The following is a 21,883-nucleotide window of genomic DNA, read 5'->3' on the forward strand; positions in this document are numbered from 1 at the left end:
GAACCTCAGACAATGAGGACAAAATATATAATATTGTAAGTAGAATTGAACTTGTGGAGAAGATGGTAAGAAACCATAAACAGAACATCCAAGAGTTATGTGACAACATGAAAAGACCAAGTTTAAGAGTTATCAGAATAGATGGAGGAGCAGAGATACAAACCAAAGGGATAAATTTCCCAAACCTAAAGTATGGAATAGAAAATCAAATACAAGAGGCTTACAGGACCCCTAATGTACAAAATTACAGCAGACCCACACCAAGACACATTATAATGAGAATGACTAATACACAGAATAAAGATAAAATCTTAAAGGCTGTGAGAAGAAAAAAATCAAATTACACATATGGGGAAACCAATTCAGATTTCAATTGATTTCTCAGCCTAGACCCTCAAAGCTAGGAGGTCCTAGAATACTATATTTCAAGCTCTGAAAGAAAATGGATGTCAACTAAGAATTTTATATCCATCAAAATCAATTATCAGATTTGAAGATGAAAATAAAACACTCCACGATAAGCAAAAGTAAAATAAATAAGTCACAACTAGTAAGCCTACACTACAGAGCATTCTCAACAAAATATTCCATGAGGATGAAATGAAAAAAAATGAAAACCAGCAAAAGAAATATCTGCACTAAAGAGACATTCAACCAAATGAGAAACTAAGACAAATCCAAATCCAGAAATAAATCAAAATGACAGCGAATACAAATCATAACTCAATAGTAACCTTGAATGTTAACAGCCTAAACTCATCAATCCAAAGAGACAGACTGGCAGATTGGATTAAAAGCAAGACCCAATAATATGCTCTCTTTAAGAGACTCACCTCATGGGCAAAGACATCCACAGGCTGAAGGTGAAAGGATGGGAAAAAACTTATCACTCATATGGATTGTGAAACCAGCAGGGGTTTCCATTCTCAATTCAGATAAAGTAGATTTCAAGCCAAAGTTAATCAGAAGAGACAAATAAGGACATTTCATACTTCTTAAGGGAAGCATATGTAAGAAGGACATAACAATTATAAATATTTATGCTCCAAACAATAGAGCATCTATGTACATTAAACAAACACTTCTCACCAAACAGACTACAATACAATAATACTGGATGACTTTAACATACCTTTCATAATGGACAAGTCTTACCAAAAAAAAAAATGAAACTATAGAACTAAATAATACAATCAATAATTTAGACTTAACAGATATATATATAGAATATTTCATCCATCAACAAGCAAATATTATTTCTTCTCAGTAGTACATGGCTCCTTCTCTAAAATAGACCATATCTTGTCCCACAAAGCAACTCTTAGTAAATACAAAAAAAAGAAAACAAAGATAATACCCTACACACTGTGAGACCACAATGAAATGAAATTAGAAATCAACAATAAAATAAAAAATAGAAGATACTGCAACAAATAGAGATTAAATAATACACAATTGAATGATGGATGGATACTAGAAGAAATCAAGGATGAAATAAAAAAATTCTTAGAGGTAAATGAGAACACTGATACAACGTATCAAGATCTCTGGGACACTATGAAAGCAGTACTAAGAGGAAAGTTTATTGTATTGAGTGCATTCATTGAAAGAATAAAAAGTCAACAAATAAATGACCTAACACTACATCTCAAAGCCCTAGAAAAATAAGAACAAATCAACACCCAAAACAGTAGAAAACAGGAAATGAATAAAATCAAAGCTGAAATTAATGAAATCAAAACAACAACAACAAAAAACCAATTGAAAATATTGATAAAACAAAAAGTTGGTTCTTTGAACAAATAAATAAATAAACCCCTGGCCATACTAATGAAGTGAAAAAAGAGAGAAAACTCAAATTACTAAAATACAAGATGAAGAAGGAAATATCACAATGGACATGTCTGAAATATAGAAAGTAATTAGAAACTATTTTGAAAATTTATGTTTTAATAAAATAGAAAATATCAAAAACATTGATAAATTCCTAGAGTCATATGACCTACACCAACTGAATGAGGAGGTCATGTATGCTTTAAACAAATCAATTTCAAGTAATGAAATTAAAAAGGATATCAAAAGCCTACCAACCAAGAAAAGCCCAGGACCAGATGGATGCTCAGCCAATTTCTACAAGACTTGCAAAGAAGAATCAACACCAATGCTGCTCAAAGTATTCCATGAATTATAAAAGAAGGAAACCCTTCTAAACCCATTCTATGGGGCTAATATCACCCTGATACCAAAGCCAGACAAAGACATATCAAGGAAAGAAAACTTCAGACCAATATCTCTGATGAACCTAAATGCAAAAATTTTCAATAAAATTCTAGCAAATCGCATACAAAAACATATTAAAAAGATAGTACACTAAAATCAAGTGAGATTCATTCCAGGGATGCAGGGTTGGTTCAACATACAGAAATAAAAAAATGTAATGCATTTTATTAATAAACTTAAAAACAAAAATTATATTATCATCTCAATAGATGCAGAAAAAACATTTGACAAAATATATCACACCTTTATTTCAAAAGACTAGAAAAACTAGTAGGAACATAAATTAACATTGTAAAATCTATATATGGTAAACCCAAGGCCAACATCATTCTAAATGGAGAAAAACTGAAAGCATTCTTGCTAAAAACTAGAACAAGACAAGGCTATCCTCTTTCACCACTTCTATTCAACATCATCCTTGAAACTCTAGCCAGAGCAATTAGACAAAAGAACAAAATTAAAGGGATACAAATAGGTAAAGAAAAACTCAAACTATCACTATTTGTACATTACATGATTCTATATCTAGAAGATCCAAAAAATTCCACCAGAAAGCTTCTAGAACTCCTATATCAGCAAAGTAGCAGGATATAAAATCAAGACCCATAAATCAAACACATTTCTATAAATCAGCAATGAATCCACTGAAAGAGAAATTAGGAAAACTACTCATTCACAATAGCCTCAAAAAATATATATAGGAATCAATCTAACAAAAGAGGTGAAAGACCTCTACAGTGATAACAACAGAATACTAAAGAAAGAAATTGAAGAAAACTTCAGAAGATGGAAAGATTCCCCATGCTCCTGGATAGGCAGAATTAATATTGTCAAGATGGCCATACTACCAAAAGTGTTATACAGATTTAATACAATTCCTATTAAAATGCCAATGATGTTCTTCATAGAAATGGCAAAAGCAATCATGAAATTTATTTGGAAAAATAAGAGACCCAGAATAGCTAAATCCTTAGCAAGAAAAGTGAAGCAGGGGGGCATCACAATACAAGACCTTAAACTATACTACAGAGCTATAGTAACAAAAATGGCGTGGTATTGTCACCAAAATAGACTTGTAGGCCAATGGAACAGAATAGAGGACACAGAGACCTAACCCACATAAATACGGTTATCTCAAACTAGACAAAGGTGCCAAAAACATTCACTGGAGAAAAGATAGCCTATTTAACAAATGGTGCTGGCAAAACTGGAAATCTATATGTAGCAAAATAAAATTAAACCTGTATCTCTCACCCTACACAAAAATCAACTAATGGTAGATCCAAGACTTAGGCACTAGAACAGAGACCCTGCACCTAACAGAAGAGAAAATAGACCCAAATCTTCACCACATTGGCCTAGGATCTGATTTCCTTAATAAGACTCCTAAAGTGCAAGAAGTAAAATCAAGAATCAAAAATGGGATGAATTCAAATTAAAAGTTTTTTCTCAGCAAAGGAAACAATTAATAACATGAAAACACATCAAGGAGAGAGCCTACAGATTGGGAGAAAGTTTTTGCCATATTCATCTCCAATAAAGCATTAATCTCTAGGCTATATAAAGAACACAAAAAAACACCAAAAACCCAAATAACCTAATCAATAAATGAACAATAAAGGAATTGAACAGACACTTCACTGAAGAAATAAAATTGATCAACAAATATATGAAAAAGTGTTCAACATCTCTAGCAATTAGAGAAATGCAAGTCAAAACCACTCTAAGATTTCATCTTACTCCTGTCAGAATGGCAATCATCAAGAATACAGGCAACAATAATACTGGCGAGGATGTGGTAAAAGAAGTACACTCATACATTGCTGGTGGGACTGCAAATTGGTGCAACCACTAGGAAAGCAATATGGAGATTCCTCAGAAAATTGGGAATGGGACCACTATTTGACCCAGCTATCCCACTCCTTGGTATATACCCAAAGGACTTAAAATCAGCATGCTATAGTGATGCAGCCACATCATAGCAGTTCAATTCATAATAGCTAGACTATGGAACCAACCTAGGTGTCCCTCAATAGATGAATGTGTATATACATTCAATGGAATATTACCCAGCTTTAAAGAGGAGTAAAATTATGACATTTGCCAGTAAATGGTTGGAGAATATCAGGCTAAGCAAAATAAGCCAATCTTACAAAACCAAAGGCCGAATGTTTTCTCAAATATGCGAATGCTAATTCACAATAAGGCGGGGGGCATTAGGGAAGAATAGCATTACCTTAGATTAAGTATAGGGAAGTGATGGGAGGGGAGGGGAGAGGACGTGGGGATAGGAAAGATAGTAGAATGAAACAGGACATTATTACTGTATGTATATATGTGACTACATGACCAATATGATTCTGCAACATGTATGCTCAGAAAAGTGAGAAATTATATACCATCTATTTTGATATATCAAAGTGCATTAATGCATTCTACTATCATGTATAACTAATTAAAACAAATTAAAAAATTAAAAAAAAAACAGAAAAGAAACCAACTCTTAAAATGGCAAAAAAGAGTAAACACTAAAGTGAACTTTAATGTTTTGCTTAACTTAATATACCCCCAGATATAATCATTGCATGATGTCCTCACTATAAAAATTATTAAGAAGCTATTTTTCATTCTTTGATTCATAGTAAGTCTTTGAAACCTGGTGCCTATTTTTTGCTTAGAGCATACCTCCATTTGGACAACACATTTCAAGACTCCATAACCATGTATGACTAAAGGGCTCTCCTGTTGGACAGAGCAGGTCTAGTGTAGTTCTCCCCCTCTCACTTTCTCCCTGAGAATCCCATTCAAGACATAAGATGAAACTTAGGAAGTCTTCTCTAGAGCCTTCCATCACTGGCTGACGAACAAGCTTTCCTTCCAATCCCCATAGCACTCTGTCCATGAGACTCACATCAGAGTCTCTGGAACTCAGCACATTAGGTCACAGCAGTGATCTATGCATGCACCTGTGTCTCCCATCAGCCCGGAGCTCCTTGGTGCTCATCATGTCCTGTTTATCTATATATCCCCCTTTAACATAGGCCAGCACAGTACTGCTCAAATTGTGGTCCCTGGACCCTAAGAAGCACCTGAGAGCTTGTCAGAAATATGGAATGTATTTTTTCACAAGTTCTGATGGAGCATGAGCAGAAGCTTGTTAAAGTTTGAGAAGTTCAGATCTAGTGCAGTCATTCTCACTCCTGTACTTTAGAATCACCAGGACAACCGTAGAGGGCCAATTTCCAGAAACTTTCCCCAGGAATTTCTCACTCATTGATTTGTGGAGGGGCTGTGTGTGTGTGTGTGTGTGTGTGTGTGTGTGTGTGTGTGTGAGAGAGAGAGAGAGAGAGAGAGAGAGAGAGAGAGAGAGAGAGAGAGAGAGAGAAATAGAGAGTAAGTTCCTCCAGTCAGTATAAGGCTTAATCTGAGAATCATTTGTCTTCCTTACCTGGAAAGTGTTTCAGCACAGTGGAGAGAATTGAGCGGGGAGGAATAAATGCAGGGGAAACACCAATTTCTATATTGATATTCACATGGACTCCAGTATCCCTGCCTTGCTCTGGGAACTATAAAGAGCAACATTTAATTGTCGTTTTGAGAGCATATCTTGTTTTCTGTTCCCTGAACAAATAAATAAATCATTAATTCTGTTTCATTTTACGGTGAGGGAAAAGGAATCTAGACAGGTTTAGTTGCTTCTCTGGACCACATGGCCTTTCAGTGGGAAAACTAAAATTATAGGTTTCTACGCTTCCAGTCTTCCTGGTTATACACACCTAAAAGATCACTTCTCCCCACTCCTCAAAAAAAAAAAAAATACACACAAACTTCAAATGTGGCTCTCATCTTGATGAAGCAGGAGAGGTGTGCAGAACAGCAGCAGGTGCCTACCCTGGGTCCAAGGCAATCTAACCCTCCACCAGGCCCTGAAGAATCTGCTTATTACAGCCCTTCTGTCTGTCTGGGCAGATAACACAGGTGCACTCAGCAAGTCCAGTGTGGCCTATAAGTTCTCACTGAGTCCAACCCTCTCTACTGGCTCTGTCTCCCTTCATTCTGTCCCAAGTCATAACTTACAGCCTTGCACACACTCCCTCTCCTAATTCTGGGAACTTGTGAGGTTCTTCTCTCCATCCAAATGATCTGATAAATTCCTACTAATCTCTTCAGCATCAAATCAAACATGCATTCTTTCTGAGAAGCGTTCCCCCAATTTACTTAGGTTAACAGTCATGATCTCATTTATGATTCAATGTAATATATGCCCAACGCTATTAAAGACATTGAAGCAAAGCATGCTAGAATCATTTAAATACTTGTCCATCTCCCCAATAACTCTACAAGCTTCTTGATGAGAGGGATGTTATCATATATACGTAAATGTCCCTTTAGTGCATGGCATATGTCGATTTTAAGTTCTGATAATATTGATTAGATAAAAGAGGAATCAGATGGATGGATGAATGAATGAGAAAGGTAGGAAGCTAAGAACTCTGCCTTCTATTTCTTTTTCACCATGGATTTTAATTTCACTGTTATTTTTTTAGTGCAGTCTTAATTTTCTAATGTATACATAGTGAGTCTTTTGGTATACAGTTCTATAAGTATGAGCAAATATGTATATTTATGTGACTACCACCACAATCGGGTCACAGAATAGTTACACCATATTGTAAAATACTCCCATGAAGCCCTTTCTGGTCAAACACTTTCTCTACCCTGGAAACCACATATATTCTCCATACCTTTAGCTTGTCTATCCCATAAGATCATACACATGGAATTATACAATGTGTAACACTTTGAAACCAGCTTATTTCATTCAGAATAATGTCTTTGAAATTCATCTGTGTTGCTGCAAATATCAATAGTACTGAGTAATATTCTATATTATGGATGGAACACAGCTTGTTAATCCATTAATCACTGAAGTATAATTAGGTTTGTTTCCAGTTTCTGGAGATCATTAATAAATCTGCTACTGACATCTGTGTACAGGCTTTGTGTGAATACAGTTTCTCATTTCTCTAGGTTAAGTATGTAGGAGTGGAACTGCTGAATAATAAAGTGTGTGCAACTTATAAGAGCAAACATTTCTAATTTTGAGAAGCCAATTTGTTTATGATGTATTTTATCTATTTTGTTCTTAGCATCTTATCTATATTGAACTCTTTCCTAATCCAAGGAAATGAAGATTTTTCTCCTATTTTCTTCTAAAATTTTTGTAATTTTATGTTTTAGATCTATTTTCTATTCGAAGTTAAATTTTGTATAAATTGTGAATCATTGTTGAAGTTAATTTTTTCCCTGGATGGTTCCATAATTGTTCCAATACCATTTGCTGAAAATAATAGCCTTTCTCCACTTAAGTAACTATATACTGTAACCTTGCTTAACTGAATTATTAGTTCTAAGAGGGTTTTGTGTGGATTCCATGGTTTTTTTTTTTTATAAAAACTATCATCTTTTTGAGAAGAACAAGCTTTATTTTTCCCTTTGCAATCGAGATGATTTGCATTTCATTTTTCTTGCTTTATTGCAGTGGCTAGAACTTCTATCATATGGTTGAACAGGAGTGATAAGAGTGACTATCCCCAGCTTTTTCCTGCTCTTTGGTATCTTATCATTAAGTATGAAGCTATTATAGATTTTTTTGTAGAGGACCTTAATCCGAAGTTTCCTTCTATTCCAAGTTTTATTTAAGAAGTTTTTGCTCCAGACATGTCCCTCCATCAAAAACTAGCTGTGCAAATTTCAGAAACTTTGAATTTAAACTCCTTTGTCACATCCTTTCTGTGATGATGAGGTATTGTATATGTGTGACTTCATGAGTGTGAGAAAGCATTCAGTACATGCCACAAAGGAATGAGATAATGCTTTTCCTTAGGGGAGGTAAAATAAAATACCCTTGTAAAATAAAATTGTTTTTTTTGGAAAATATCTAAAAACTGTAATTTTTCTATATGTATTTTCTAAATAAAGCTGGGAGAGAGCCAACTCAGTAGGATGAGAGAAATTCTTTTATCTATTTTATCTATTATCTATCTACTTTTAAAATCTAAAAAAAAATGGAACAGAACAAAGTGTAATACCTGATATTTATTCCCATTATATTTCTGACTGATTTTTTTTTTTCAATTCATGACTTCTAACAATAGGCCAGGCAATGTTCTAAGTGTTCTGAAATTTTTGTCTCACAAAATTTTACAGAGATTCTACACCATAGGCCTTGTGCCCATTTGAACCAGAATTCTTGAATTTCAGAAAATAAATTTGAGCGTCATGTAAGAAATTACTTTTTCAAGTAAACAATAAATAAATGAGCTGCCCAGCAGTAGAAAAGGATGGTTCTTAAGTCTCAAGGAACCTGAAAACACATGGGAAGTTTTGGGAGAAGTTTCCCCAACTCTGAAAATAGGATGACTGCTGTACATCACATAAATGTGACATATGTGGCTTAAAAGTTGACACAGAAAGCAAAGCCAAGATAAGAGTGCACCCCAAAATGGCCTGTGGGTCTTCTCCTGAGACCAACACTCTGCTCTCCGCTGTCCTGATGGACTCCTCCAACCCCATAGCTCATTCATACTCCTCCGTTACTTTCTCAGCAGCAGAGGTCAAATTATACAATTTTCGAATCCAGGCTTTTCTACTCTCACAATCAATGGCTTTAAGTATGTGACATTATCTTTTTATATCTAAAGAGCTCTTCTGTTTGAAAAAAAAACAAATTAAAAAGAGTTTGGGTCATAGCTATCTACCTCAAAGACTATACTTATTCAAGAATTAAAAGACAGAAAGCAAAGTGGAAGGGAGGGAGGAATGGAGATGGCAGAGTGTCAGAGACATAGTAACAGGTGCTGATTTCCTTCAGACTCTGAAAAGAAAAAAAAAAAAAGCATATGCAACATATTTGCCAAATGTCTGTTTTGGGCATGCATCTGTGGTTGGCCTGGAATGGAATTCTCCTGGAGAGAGCACACACGGTTTTACTTAATGTATTCTGAATGATATAGCAACACCCACAGCCAGGTCAAAGCAGAAATCTTCTTACAAGATTTGTACGTTTCCTAGTTTCTCTTAAAAGTCTATTTCTATTTAGTCAACCCAGAACCTTGTGAGCTGAATTGGGCTAAAGGAATGTTCTCAGGAAGTTACAGCCCAGAGAGGTTAGGGAATTTTCTCCTGGTCTCAACAGCTACAAAGTGGCAAAGCCCACGACCTCAACTCGCAGGCAGATAGGGGCTTGATCTCTGTTCTTCTGGGTCACTCTTATTATTCGATTCTATTTTTATCCTTGGAGATGCTAATTATATTTTCATATATTTTACTTAAGTTGGTTTTATTTTTCCTTTGATAATGAAGAGTCCTACAATTATGATCATTTCCAGAAGGAGTGAAATGTTGGAATTGGTGCAAAATAATGCTTTTTTCAGCTAAATTTTGTGTGAGAAGTCTACAGCCACACAAGGCAGCAAGGAGGTCATTTGTTTGAAATCTCAGGGTTCCATAGCTAGAAAAGAGACCCTTATCTGTAGGGACAATACAAGCCTTGCTTACCTTTGTGTCTCCAGGGCCTAGAGCAATGCCTGACACATAGTAGGTCATCCCTAAATGTCTGCAGCATGGATGAAAGAGCCCTTTTGCAAATAGTTGCTTGGTTACTTTTTCTGGTAAGCTTGACCCCTAAAAGGAATTGTTTATTTAAATCAAGCAGCCCTTGCAATTCACCATGCGGATGTAAAATACCTGTAATGAGCTACAGACATCTCTGTTCAAATTACACTAAAAGATGCCAAGGAAATTACTAACAGGAGTCTCAAAATTCATCACATTAACTCACATCCCCAGAAAATTCATTCCTGAGGGTTTATTTCAATGAAATGACTCCCTTGGGACTGGAAGTCTCTTCCCCCACTCTGGGAAATAAGGATGGATGTGGCATTAATGGAGCTAGGGGCTTTTCATCTTCCTAAACCATTAAAATGCAAATTGGGGGAGGAGAGAGACCTGCAGGCAGATCTGGGGGTGGGGGGGGGGCCTAGCCTGAGCTACAGGGCACTCACATCCGTCAGCAGTCCGCACCTCCATGTGCACCAGGTCCGCCTCCTTATCCAGTCCGGCCACCGACCTGGGGAAGGAAGGGAGAGATAGAGGCTCAGTAAGGATGGGGACAGCAGCCGGCAAAGTGGAAGTACCTGGGGTCCTTATTTGGCATTCGGCTCTCTCAACCAGGACTGTCCTGCACCATGGGAGCTCGGGCAACACAGCAATGTGGCTGGCCTTAGAAACTTGTCACCTGTAATGGTCACAATGCCTGAGTCCTAGGTAGTGTTAGTGAGTTAAAAACTCAAGGAAACAAAAAAAGAAGGAGGAGGAGGTGGTGATGAAGAAGAAGAAGGAGGAGGAGGAGGAGGAGGAGGAGGAGGAGGAGGAGGAGGAGGAGAATACAGACTCCACTGATGGTGGTCTAAATCTCTGTCCTTGGCCCTTCTCCACCACCCACCCCCTTCTGCGAGGTTCTCTTTTCTCCTTGGTCTTGACACTCCTGATTACCTCCACCCCTGTTTCCTGCCCTGTTCTGTGGGTTTCAATGTGTGCCCTCCTGATTTGATCCCATTTACCCTTCCTCTCTCCTTTCTTACAAACAACAACATTTAAACCTGGTCTGGCAGGGACAGAATTCTCCCAGTAACTGGACTGAGAAAACTTAGTGATCTCTGGCCAATAGCTAGAAGAAGGAAGGCTGAGAATCCCTACAAATAACCTCGTGGATCTCTAAACTTCCCCCATTAAAAGCCCAAGCAGCTGTCTACCACCTTAGGTATGCAGCCACAGTGAGGCCCAGAAAGTCAACTAAAAGTGCCCACAGGCATTACCCCATCGTGTGCTAAAGAGCACATTCTCTCCAGCAAGCTCAGGTCATAGTCTATTTATTCCTATTTTAAACACCATCTTAAGATTGGTTTCCTGGATTGCCAGAACTCAATAGGTAGAAAACAGCAAGTTAGAAATCAAGTAGATTAATGGTGAGAATCAACAACTGATACCTAGGTGGCAAGACAAATAGAAAATAGATGAAAAACAGACCTAAGAACTCCAAGCCCAATCTTCCACACCATAAACACCTACACTTCCCAATAGCCCTGGGCATTACTATATTAGAGCATGGTTCAGGGTTTGACATCTATGGCAAGGAATCGAAGACACAGATAAAAAGTAGTGGGGGCTAGCGATATCTACCCATGCTCTCTGTTTAAGAAACCAGGTTTGCGAATGTATCTTTTAAAGGGAAAAAAAAATCATTTTCTGTTAAAATAAAATGAGGATGTCTTGAAAGATCATACTTCAGTCATCTAAAAAGTTTACTTATACAAATTACTTTTTTCCCCCTAAAGAAGCTGAATAAATGAGGCGTTACTCTAATGGGTTATTTTTCCCAATGGTCATTGACACACTATCTTTTTGTTTTTCTTTACCTCATTGGATCCTAACAGCAAACCCCTAAGGTAAGGAGAGCAGGTATCATTAGACATATTTGATTGGAGGAGAAACTGAGGCGTGGAGAAGTTTATGTTTGTCTAATGTCACACGGAGATTAGTTCAGAAATAGACGGATGTCTTGACTTTCTGTTCCAGAGCAGCTCTGATGTGCGCCATATCTTACCATCTCCTTCCTGCTTTTCTCCAGCCAAGTCTCAGATCTCCTTCTGAGCAAGCCGGGCCTCACCCCTGCAGCAGTCCTCCCTTCCCTCATCTCACTCAGGAGCCTTTCTCTGCTATACCATGGCATCCTTACCTAGTGGTCTTCCAACTTGGCTGCCCATGAGAACCACTAGTAGGTGGGCTTTGAAATATACTGATGGCTGGTCTGCCTCCCTAGACCAAGAAAGCTAGAACCTGTGAGGACAGAGCCAGACCATCAGTGTTCTTTTAAAGCTCCATGGGAATTTCCATGTTCAGGCAAGTTTGAGGATCTTTGTTTGCATAAGTCAATCATATTCCTTATGCTATTACCATTTCTATCTTTCCTACTTAGATATAAACCTTAAAGAGGTAGGACCCTGGCTTATTTATCTTGGAAACATTAACACTTACATGCCTTGTACCTATTATGTGCTCCCTGTGTTGACAAATGTAACAACTCAGTCTCCCTGTGATGAGGCCAACATTCCTATGTGAAACTCACTTAAGGTCAGACACACAGGGACAGAGGACACCAGAAAGGACTATTCTGACACCTCCTCTGCTCAGCAGTCTCCGTTTCTTTATGATAGAGCTGATATTCTCAGGATTACAGGCTTCTCGGTTGTCATTCTTCTACCCTTTCCCCATGACCACAGGCAGGGTGGCATGGACACAGTTGGAACCATAATGGCTCAGCCTGACTGTGGTCATCAAATGCTGTGCTCTGCTAATAAAGGAAGAAAGTCCTTGCCTCTGCAGAGCTTGGAAAAAGACAAATAAACCAGAGGAGTGGTTCTCTTATTCAAGCCTTCTCACTCCCCTCCCGTCTAACTAAATCCTACTCAACCTCAAGTCTGTACCAAGAATCAAGTCCTCCTGGAAGCTTTCCTAGATGACAACAGCTCACGTTCACCTCTCTCCTTCACACATGCAGAGAACTCAAGAGTCTTGATCGTGCACCCTCCCACAGTTACACAGGATGAAACTGGTTTCCCCTTGAGCTGGGCTTGGCTCACTAGAATGAACACCTGTGGTTTTGTTGGCTCAGTGCCCTTTCCCTCCCATCCTGTATGTTCTACCCACTCAATTTGTGCTTTGGCTAGTTTGGCCTAGCTCAGTGGCCCAACCCTCTGCACCCCTAAGATGTCCTGTGATTCCTCATGATCATGAGGTAGGTTGGCTTGGGAAATCAGGACTTGCCAGAAAAACTGAGATCTCCATGGGATTCGCCCAATTGCAGGAGAGAGGAAAGAATTCTATTTCTTCTCTGGTCACCCCAATAAATGTTTCCAGTCCAATAGAAAGACCTGAAAAGAATGATGTGGACATACAGGGACAAAGAGAATGGACAGTGGGAAAGAGACAGGGAGAAGAGATGAAATGAGGACTGTGGTCAAGACAAGAAGTAGAGAAACAAAAAAGCAACCCAAGATACAGAAGGAAACAGACAGTACATATGTACATACACACACACCTTAGAGATCACGCAAATGGAAGCATGCTGAGAAATAGATGGATATACAGGTAGGAACCATTGAGAGCATTCAGATCTGAATCCATTCATGTCCAGCCCACCCAGATGGAGCAGCTTGCTTGGACACAAGAGTCAATAGGCTGCTTTATGGATGAGGGTGTTAGTGCATTTACTTGTTTACACCATCAGTTGCAAATACAATAGCTCATTGATATGTAGTCCATTAGACAGTAAGCTTCCTGAAGGCAGAGAGTATATTTCTCCAACAGTTGCTACATCACACAGCTCAAGATTAGGCATTTCTTTGGATTAAATGATAGGAGTAAGAAATCTCAAAGCAATTCTGTCCCTGGGTCCACAGGGGAAGAGATATGCCAATCAGAGAGGTAACAAAATAACTTGAATATCTAGTGAAGGAGAACATTCTTCCCCACACTCAGAGCTGTGGCCCACAGACCCTCATCCAGCACAGAGATGGCACTGCCCACTTGGAAGTACTGGCAGCAGTAGCCTTGAGTTCTCAATGTTATCACTGTTGACATTTTTGCCCAGATAATTCTTCCTTGTTGGGGCTGTTCTGTGCATCACAAATATTTAGCAATAACCCAGGTCTCTACTAGATATAGTAGCATTCTTGCAGTCATGACAACCTGAAGTGCCTCTAGACATTGCTAAGTATCTCCTACTGGGGGAAAAAATCCACAGCTTTACCTGGATACATTTAATCACTGCCTGGACTCTATGCAGTCCCTGCTAACAAGGTAGCAAATAAGCATTCAGAAACTGCACTTCCTCTCCCAGTACAAACACCAATGCTGCAGAGAAGCCTATCAACTACTGATTTTCTGGACCACACTATGGCATCAAGAAACTACCTAACACTCATCAAGCAGAAACAATCAGGTCCAAAACCTTAAAGCCCTAAGCCCTTAATTCTGGAAACTTACTGTTAAGAAATGTGCACACACACACAGACCAATCAAAAAAACGCACGATAGAAATATCTGGTGGGTTTTTGTGGGGTGGGGAAGGGGGGAAGTTAGAAGGGATACACTTGTAGAAATGTTTGGGAAAGTGCATATAATGATGATGACAAATGCTAATAGGTATTGAGACCATTTATGTGTCAGGCATTGTGTTTAGTATTTATAAGCATTATCTTAATTAATCCTCAAAATGAGTTTTTAAGGAAGGTACCATTTATCTAATTTTCCTCCTTGGTAAAATGAGGATAATAAGAGAGATAAAGTAATGTGCCTAAAGCCACATGATAATAACAGTTCTCAGATACTGAGAGTATACCATGTTCCAAGGCACTATTTTACATACAGATGCTGATCTCATTTAATCCTTGCATCAACTATGAGTTAGAAATCAATCTTTCCCCCTATTTTAAAAGGGCATAATCAGCCATAGAGAGCTTAAGCTACTTGCTCAAAGTCACGTAGCTAAGAAGCAGTAAAATTAGGATTTGAACAGAGTGGGTGGCTTGGAGCCAGGTGCTTAACTTTCCCTGTAAACTGTCCCACCCATGATGAAGAATTGGATTTGGGTCCATACATCCCTCCCAGAGTTCAGGATCCCATCAACATGCCTCTTGTCTGCTTCCCTCAAACCAGAGTCCCTCACAGCAGCACTGTAAGGAATAGGAGGGCATTTTGTACATGTTTTCAAAATCACGGAACATCTTGGTTCTGACTACAGCAATTGAGAGTCACTCATATTGGTGATAACTGGTGAAAAGGGAAAGCTGGGAATAGAAAAAGAGTTTGGGTCAATGGTAAAAGAGCAGTGAGTAGAGATTTTTGCAAAGAAAGATAAAAACCATTCAGGAAAAGGAATTTTGGGGCTTGAGCTTGACTCTTGAGATCTGTGAGGGTGGAAGGAGCTGAGATGTGTAGGAGGGGATGGAGCATTGCCAAGGCTGGTGGGAAGGAGATGAGAGGCTGGCTTAGGTGTGCCAAGAAGCACCTTCATGAATGCCTTGGCACCTCTTCCATCTCCAGCATTCACCTTTTTTAGGGCTAACATTAGACTAGGATGGAGCAGATGGCCAGTAGCAGTGTCCAATATATAACCAAACACAGGTAAGGCTCCCTGTGGTGGTAGTGTGTGCAACAAAGAAAAGGTGAATTTATAGGCATCCCATTGAAAAATGCAGGGAAGGGAGCTTCTAGAAAGTATCAGACGGTGCAGAGAAATCGTGTCCACACATGCTACTGCTGATACAAAATGTAAGCTGTCCTCCATGGTGCCCATTTTGGATGTGCTATATTTCTGGTTTTAATTAAGCGATTTTAAAACAAAGTTTTGTGGGAAGAAATAGAGTTAAGATGTTACAATCAGACATCAGTCTATGAAAACCCTTATGAACATTTTTAAATTCCTCCACCACGAATTCTTCTACCACAGGGATTTCCCGAACACTAATTGTGGAAAAACTAATGTTTCCTAGTAGATTTTACCGAGGTTCTTCAAGAAAGAAACAGTCAGGGCCTTTATTAAAAACTCCCCATCACAGTTTAGCTATTGCATAAATAAATAAAAATAAATAAATAAATAAATAAAACTCCCAATCACATTTTACACATATGTGCCAACAAAAGTTCTTAGTTTCTACATCTGTCAAACAGGAGGAGCATAATACCTACTTCATAGAGTAACGAGATGAATGAGCTGAGCAGTAGACACTCTGAACAGTTCTTGGCACAAAGGAAGAGTTCTGTACATGTTAGCTATCGTTAGCTTTAATTTGAAGGGCAGGATAGGCTGATCCATCCTCCTGCCTGCCTTCCCCTCTCCCACATCTCAGTCCCACACTGGGTGAGTGCCTACTGATGACCATGAGATGCTGGGTATTGAACTCCGTGCCCCCACAGGGTTCAGTTCAGAAGCTTCTCCCTCTCTAGACTGATTGTACATCACAAATCCCAGGAAGGGGCTCTTGATACGGTCTCCAGTGACACCCTGTTCTCCTCTGCAGTGCAGAAATCATGCCTGTGTCGAAATCATCTTCTTTTCCCTATTAGATGTGATCTTTGACCTCAGGGGACTTTTATAGGATAATATATCAGTTTATTCAATCATAGTGTTTGGCAAATGATGAAAACACTTTCATTCAGTTGGACAAATTTCATAGGCCTACAGCATTTCAGAATGCCTACAGCATTCTGGGGTCCTAAAGAGATTTAACGGGCCTTCTTATGCTCCAGATAATGTTTATATTGTGGACTGCTCTCCTGGTGTGGAGAAAGGAGAGGAAAAAGAACTACCCAGAGCTGAATGATGTGTGGGATAGTCTTCACTTGGGGGAATTTATTGTTGCTAATTTGATAACAATTAATGAGCCCAATAATAGCACAAGGATCATCTGAAACCTTGAAGAGGGAAAGGACATTGGTTATTCTTCAAAATAGGGAGCACCTCTGAGTTCTGAGACCAAGGGTGTAGGGAACAAAGGGACATAGAGAGCCATCATCAAACCTCCAGGGAAGAAACTAGAATCCCCTCCTAGAACCATACACTCACAGATGTTACTGACAGGAGAACATGAAAAAGGTGGAGTGGTTTCCAGCTTATTTTTGGCAACCATGCCCTCTGTACAAACAGTCTTCAAGTCCTGTCACGTAAAATAGGTCAGACAGGGACTTCTCAGGAACCAAGACAGCTCGCTCAGGCCCGACAGTCTCCAAGGCAGCCAGATGCAGCAACTTTTTGAAACATTATCATTTCATCCAAGCCCTTCACTTCCAAAATCAGAAAACTGAGCCTCTGCAACTGCCCAGAGACATGGCTTGTTTGTGTCAAGTGGCCCTAGAATCCAACTTGGAACTTCAGTCCCGGCCTCTTCAGAACACACTCAGCTGTCAGGAGGGAGTGGAAGGGCCAAATCCAGTGCATTTCCTCTGTGTGGATGTGGATTCCAGGGTAAAAACTGGGTATGGGGAGGAAGATACTGAGAGTAAGTTACTAATAAAGTCAAAGTACTCGACCAACTAGTCAGCTAGGCATGGTAACCACAAAATAATCTTTCTAAATGAATATTATTTTTAATTTACGAGTCAAACATGTATGTATGCATTAATGGGGTATAATGTAATGTTTTGATATATGTACACAATGTGGGATGATTTAAATCAAGTTAATTACCATATCACCCACCCATCATTTCTGTGTTGTGGTGATCATTTTCTCTTTGTTATTTTGGAATATACAGTACACTTTTATTAACTGGTGTCACCCTGTCGTATCTCAACACATCTCTCCAATTCATTCTATAAGTTGTCCTTCCAATGGGGATATCCATTCCAATTCCCTCTGCATTGGCCTTGCTATGGTTCCACTCAGCTTAGGACCCACTTCCCAAGAAAGCTCCTTACCCTGGCTGAACATTAGAATTTCTTTAGGAAAGAAAGTGTCTAAAATATTAAATACCAATGTGCAGGCCCTCCTTCCAAGAATTCTGGTTTAACTGATCTGGAGTAACAGTCCTTTCATTCCCATAGTGATTTTAGTACAACAGAATCTCCTGGCATGCTTGTTAAGACAGGGATAGATGCTGGGATGTATCTCCAGCACCATTCATTTGGTAGGTCTGGGTGGGGGCCAAGAACATGCATGGATCTTAGGAAATATTCAGATGACATAATGATGATGGTTACGAGTCACACTTGTAGAACTGCTAGCTGGGAGTGAAGCCCGCACAGGAGTCAGCACCTTGTAGATAGTCAGAATGGAGAATCACTTTTCAAAGCCCAAAACACAACCTCAGTCCACAATGAAATCTCTTCCCAGGCACCAGAGATACAAGGAAGAGCATAGAGCCCCCTGCTAGAACCTAGATCAGGGGCTTGGCTCCATTCCTCACTAACTGTGGGATCATGAGTAATTTACTTTAACATTCCATGCCTCAAACTCTTTCATCTGCACAACAGGGAGATAATAATAGCACTCTTGTCATTATTTTTTATGAGAAGTAAGTGAATTAAATATATGTAAAATATTTAAACAAGAGAAGCATGTGTTAACACTTTATATGATGTTATGTGTTCATGTTGTCTTAAATGCAATTAATATTCATTGAACACCTCTGCTGTACCAGGGTTTTAAATATTGGTTTAAACATATTAACTCACTTAATCCTAAGCAAACTTTGAGATCAACAAAGCATAATCTTTTTTTTGTTTGCTTTCTTTTCTCTTTTCAAAAGAGAAAAAGGAGGTGTTCAGTTATCAGATTATCCAATCATTGAGTGAGAAATGAGGACACAGAGAGGGAATCTGGATTCAAATATAATCTTACTCCACTTTTCATTATTTGTACATCTAAGTTTTTCCTCCTTCTTGATTATGTTCTCCTTAAAGACAGACTCTAGATCCAATTAAACTCTTCCTTTGGCTATTGCCGTGCAACATGTCTTACACTGCATCTATTAAATATCTGTTGAGTAGATGAATAAATACATGAATGCAAATAATAATAATAATAATAATAACCCCGGCAGTACGTGTAGGATAAATGTTGAAAATATTTCTAGAATATAATGAAAAAGATTTTATTCATTTAATTAATCTCTAGGCAATTAAGTGAATAAAGTCTTCATTTTATATTATTATGCAGCTATTTTCCCCATTTATCCTCAAAGCAATATTGGGCCTGTCAAACACAGTCATCTGTGATTTGCTTGACAAATGTGATCCTCCCGTGAAAACGCTGGGGCAGCAAAACCTCGGGGATGTCCTCCAGCTCAAGTGAGCAGGGCTCCTCTGGTGGCCACTTGGAGAGTGTCTCTTCCAAATCGCACACAGGCCGGCCACCTCTATCAAATGCCCACTAGCTCCAGATTACAGATTTTAGGTGCAGACTTCTATGTCCTGTCTGTACTGTGTGGACCTGCCCCTCCCTGTCCATAGCTGAACAGATCAGGGTTAGCATCCCCCCAAACTGGGTCAAGGGGATTCGTTTTGCAGACTTGGGCATTGGTCTGAGAGACTGTAACATGAGACTTGGAGGAACCTGTCTTGGATACTTTGAGCTGGTCTGCCAGAGACAAGAGAGGAGAGGCAAATAGAGGACAGTAGAGATTCTGGGATAGGGTTCTTCCTGAAGTCTACCTGCATTTCTTCTCTTGTCTGTCTTGCTCTTTAACTAAGTGACGTTTGGGTAGCCAAAGAGTCATTACCAATACACCTACTGTGAGGTTGCTCTGCATGAACTGGGCCTTCCCATGGGACCTGGATAACTATTGTCCCTTAAACCTCTGGTTCTCCCTGCAAAGGGCTACTGATCCGAACAATGTTTTGCAATCTATATAGTTCAAACTATAAATTTAGTGGACCAAAGCAAAAATTCTCATAAAATGGAAGACACTGAAAAAGAAAGCATCAGACTACATTTTGCATGGCAGACTAAAGTATTTTCCATGTAACTTTTGCTTAAGTTATATATATAAAAGATGTAGGTTTATACTGGTTCACAAGTATGATGTAATGCTACCAGGGAAGCAGTTAAAAAAGAAAGAAACTGTATGTTCTAATTTAATATAGCACGTTTTTAAGCTCTGGATGGTTGGAATCAAACCAAGCAGTCACATGAAATATTTCCAGGACAAACCATACATATACATTGGGAGGTACCTCCCAATGATAAGGAAGTTCTTCAGCTAAAGAACTCAGTGAACAAAAGCCAAGACCGTTTTAATGTTAAGCTGAGCTTTCTTTGGTCACTGGGATTTCATGATTGTGTTAATGCAGAGAATCCATGAAAACTTTCCTAAAGACAATGGAATGACTGCTCAACTAGGAATCAGACCAGCAATCCTTTGGCAAGTAACTACTGAATGCCTACTATGTGTGAGCACTCAACGAGTTGCTAGACAGCCACCATGTGGCAAATTTGTTTACTACATACATGTGGGTTACAGCCTGGCATCCCTCCTGTGAACGCTTCCATATTTCTAAACAAGACCATGTTACATAACACACCTTACAAAAGACAGCTGGCACATAGAAGATGCATTAATCCTATTGAGCAGACCAATCACATTGCAGCATTTGAAGAATGATAGCACAGAACTGGCACAATCCATGTTAGGAGCCATTTGATTTGGGAGTATTTCAGTTTCCATTATCTCCCTCCTGAGCATGCACTGTCCCTTTAATAGATAATTTTTGAGGCCACAGGTAGAGAGGCTTTCAAAAAGCCTGTAGTCTTGTTGGATCAGGAAGGGCTTCACAGAGATGGGAGGACCGGGGCTAGGCTTGAAGAATGCATGGGATCAAAGAGTCAGGATGGCAGAGGGTGATAGGATCCAAGGGAGGTGGTATGATGGGCAGGCTGCAGGGCAGGATATTTAGGCAGAAGCCATGAGGATCACTCTAGAGTCAGAGGAAGCAAGAATAAAGAGACAATGAAAAGCCACTATTGGTTGCTGAAAATTTTACATGGTCTCTTCTATTCTGCTTGTACCATTGGACAAATTTATCTGTTTCTGACTATGTATTCATCCTGTTTCTTTAGAAACAAATTTATGTAAAGATAACCTTTATTGTAAAGTCATTTAGAAAGTCTATGATTTTTAAAATTATACGTGTATTTGTGTATGTGTGTGTGTGTGTGTGTGTGTGTGTGTGTGTGTGTGTGTGTATGTACATATTGCTTAAAAGGCACAGTTTGGAGCTCATGTGATTCCTAAACAGCACTGCTTTATGGAGATACTCTCACACTGTTGTTCACCTACTATCTCTTCATGACCACTCAGGCAGGATGAAGCCAAAGGACAAGAATATGACTCAGGACAAAGCAGTACCCACTAAAATGTCCTAAAGTCTTACAAGAGGAACCGAGGGAGACATTTAGATTGTCAAGACATTCTGCAAGAGCTTGAATGGAGAAGGAGGTCTCCCCACCATCCCCCTCATCACAATGCTGGATCTCTCCTGGACAGAACAGCACTAATTGCCCACCAACTAAACAGTTCATCTCACTTACTCATATACAGGTACTTAGCATCTACTATTTGTCCAGTACCAAAAGGGAAATCAGGAGAGAAGAAACCAGGATGGGTAAGAGCATGTTCCAGCTCTCTAGAAGCGCTCAGACTGGTATGGTGAACAGCTTTGAACAGATCAGGGCTAGCATCCCCCAAAACTGGGTCAAGGGGATTCGTTTTGCAGACTTTAGGATTGGTCTGAGAGACTGTAACATGAGACTTTCTTACCAGTGGCATGAAAATGTGGCATGCACTCCAACAGTGGACATTCTGCTCAGAGTGCAGTGGAGTCCTCAAAAGTGGGTGTATCTTCAATGGTGAGTAGAAAAGAGAGGAACATGTGGATGAGGCACAGTGAATCCTCTGGGCTCAGTGGTGTGGTCCTGTGGCTCCTAAAACAAGTATTTCCCAAGAGTTGCCTGTGCATCCACATAAAGACTAGCAATAAGATA

The 21,883-nt window shown here is 39.2% G+C and overlaps 1 protein-coding gene across 2 annotated transcripts in view; it reads right to left on the reverse strand.

The window, feature by feature from the left end:
* Sorcs3 (sortilin related VPS10 domain containing receptor 3) overlaps positions 1 to 21,883 on the reverse strand; it is a 570,611-nt gene that overhangs the window by 157,952 nt on the left and 390,776 nt on the right. For both annotated transcript variants that reach the window (XM_078052889.1, XM_005333579.5), the window contains one exon: positions 10,347 to 10,411. In XM_078052889.1, the coding sequence (XP_077909015.1) occupies positions 10,347 to 10,411 (65 nt within the window). The remainder of the gene's footprint in view (positions 1 to 10,346; positions 10,412 to 21,883) is intronic.

Source organism: Ictidomys tridecemlineatus, chromosome 1 (genome assembly GCF_052094955.1).
Source record: "Ictidomys tridecemlineatus isolate mIctTri1 chromosome 1, mIctTri1.hap1, whole genome shotgun sequence".
NCBI classification, from domain to species: Eukaryota; Metazoa; Chordata; class Mammalia; order Rodentia; family Sciuridae; genus Ictidomys; species Ictidomys tridecemlineatus.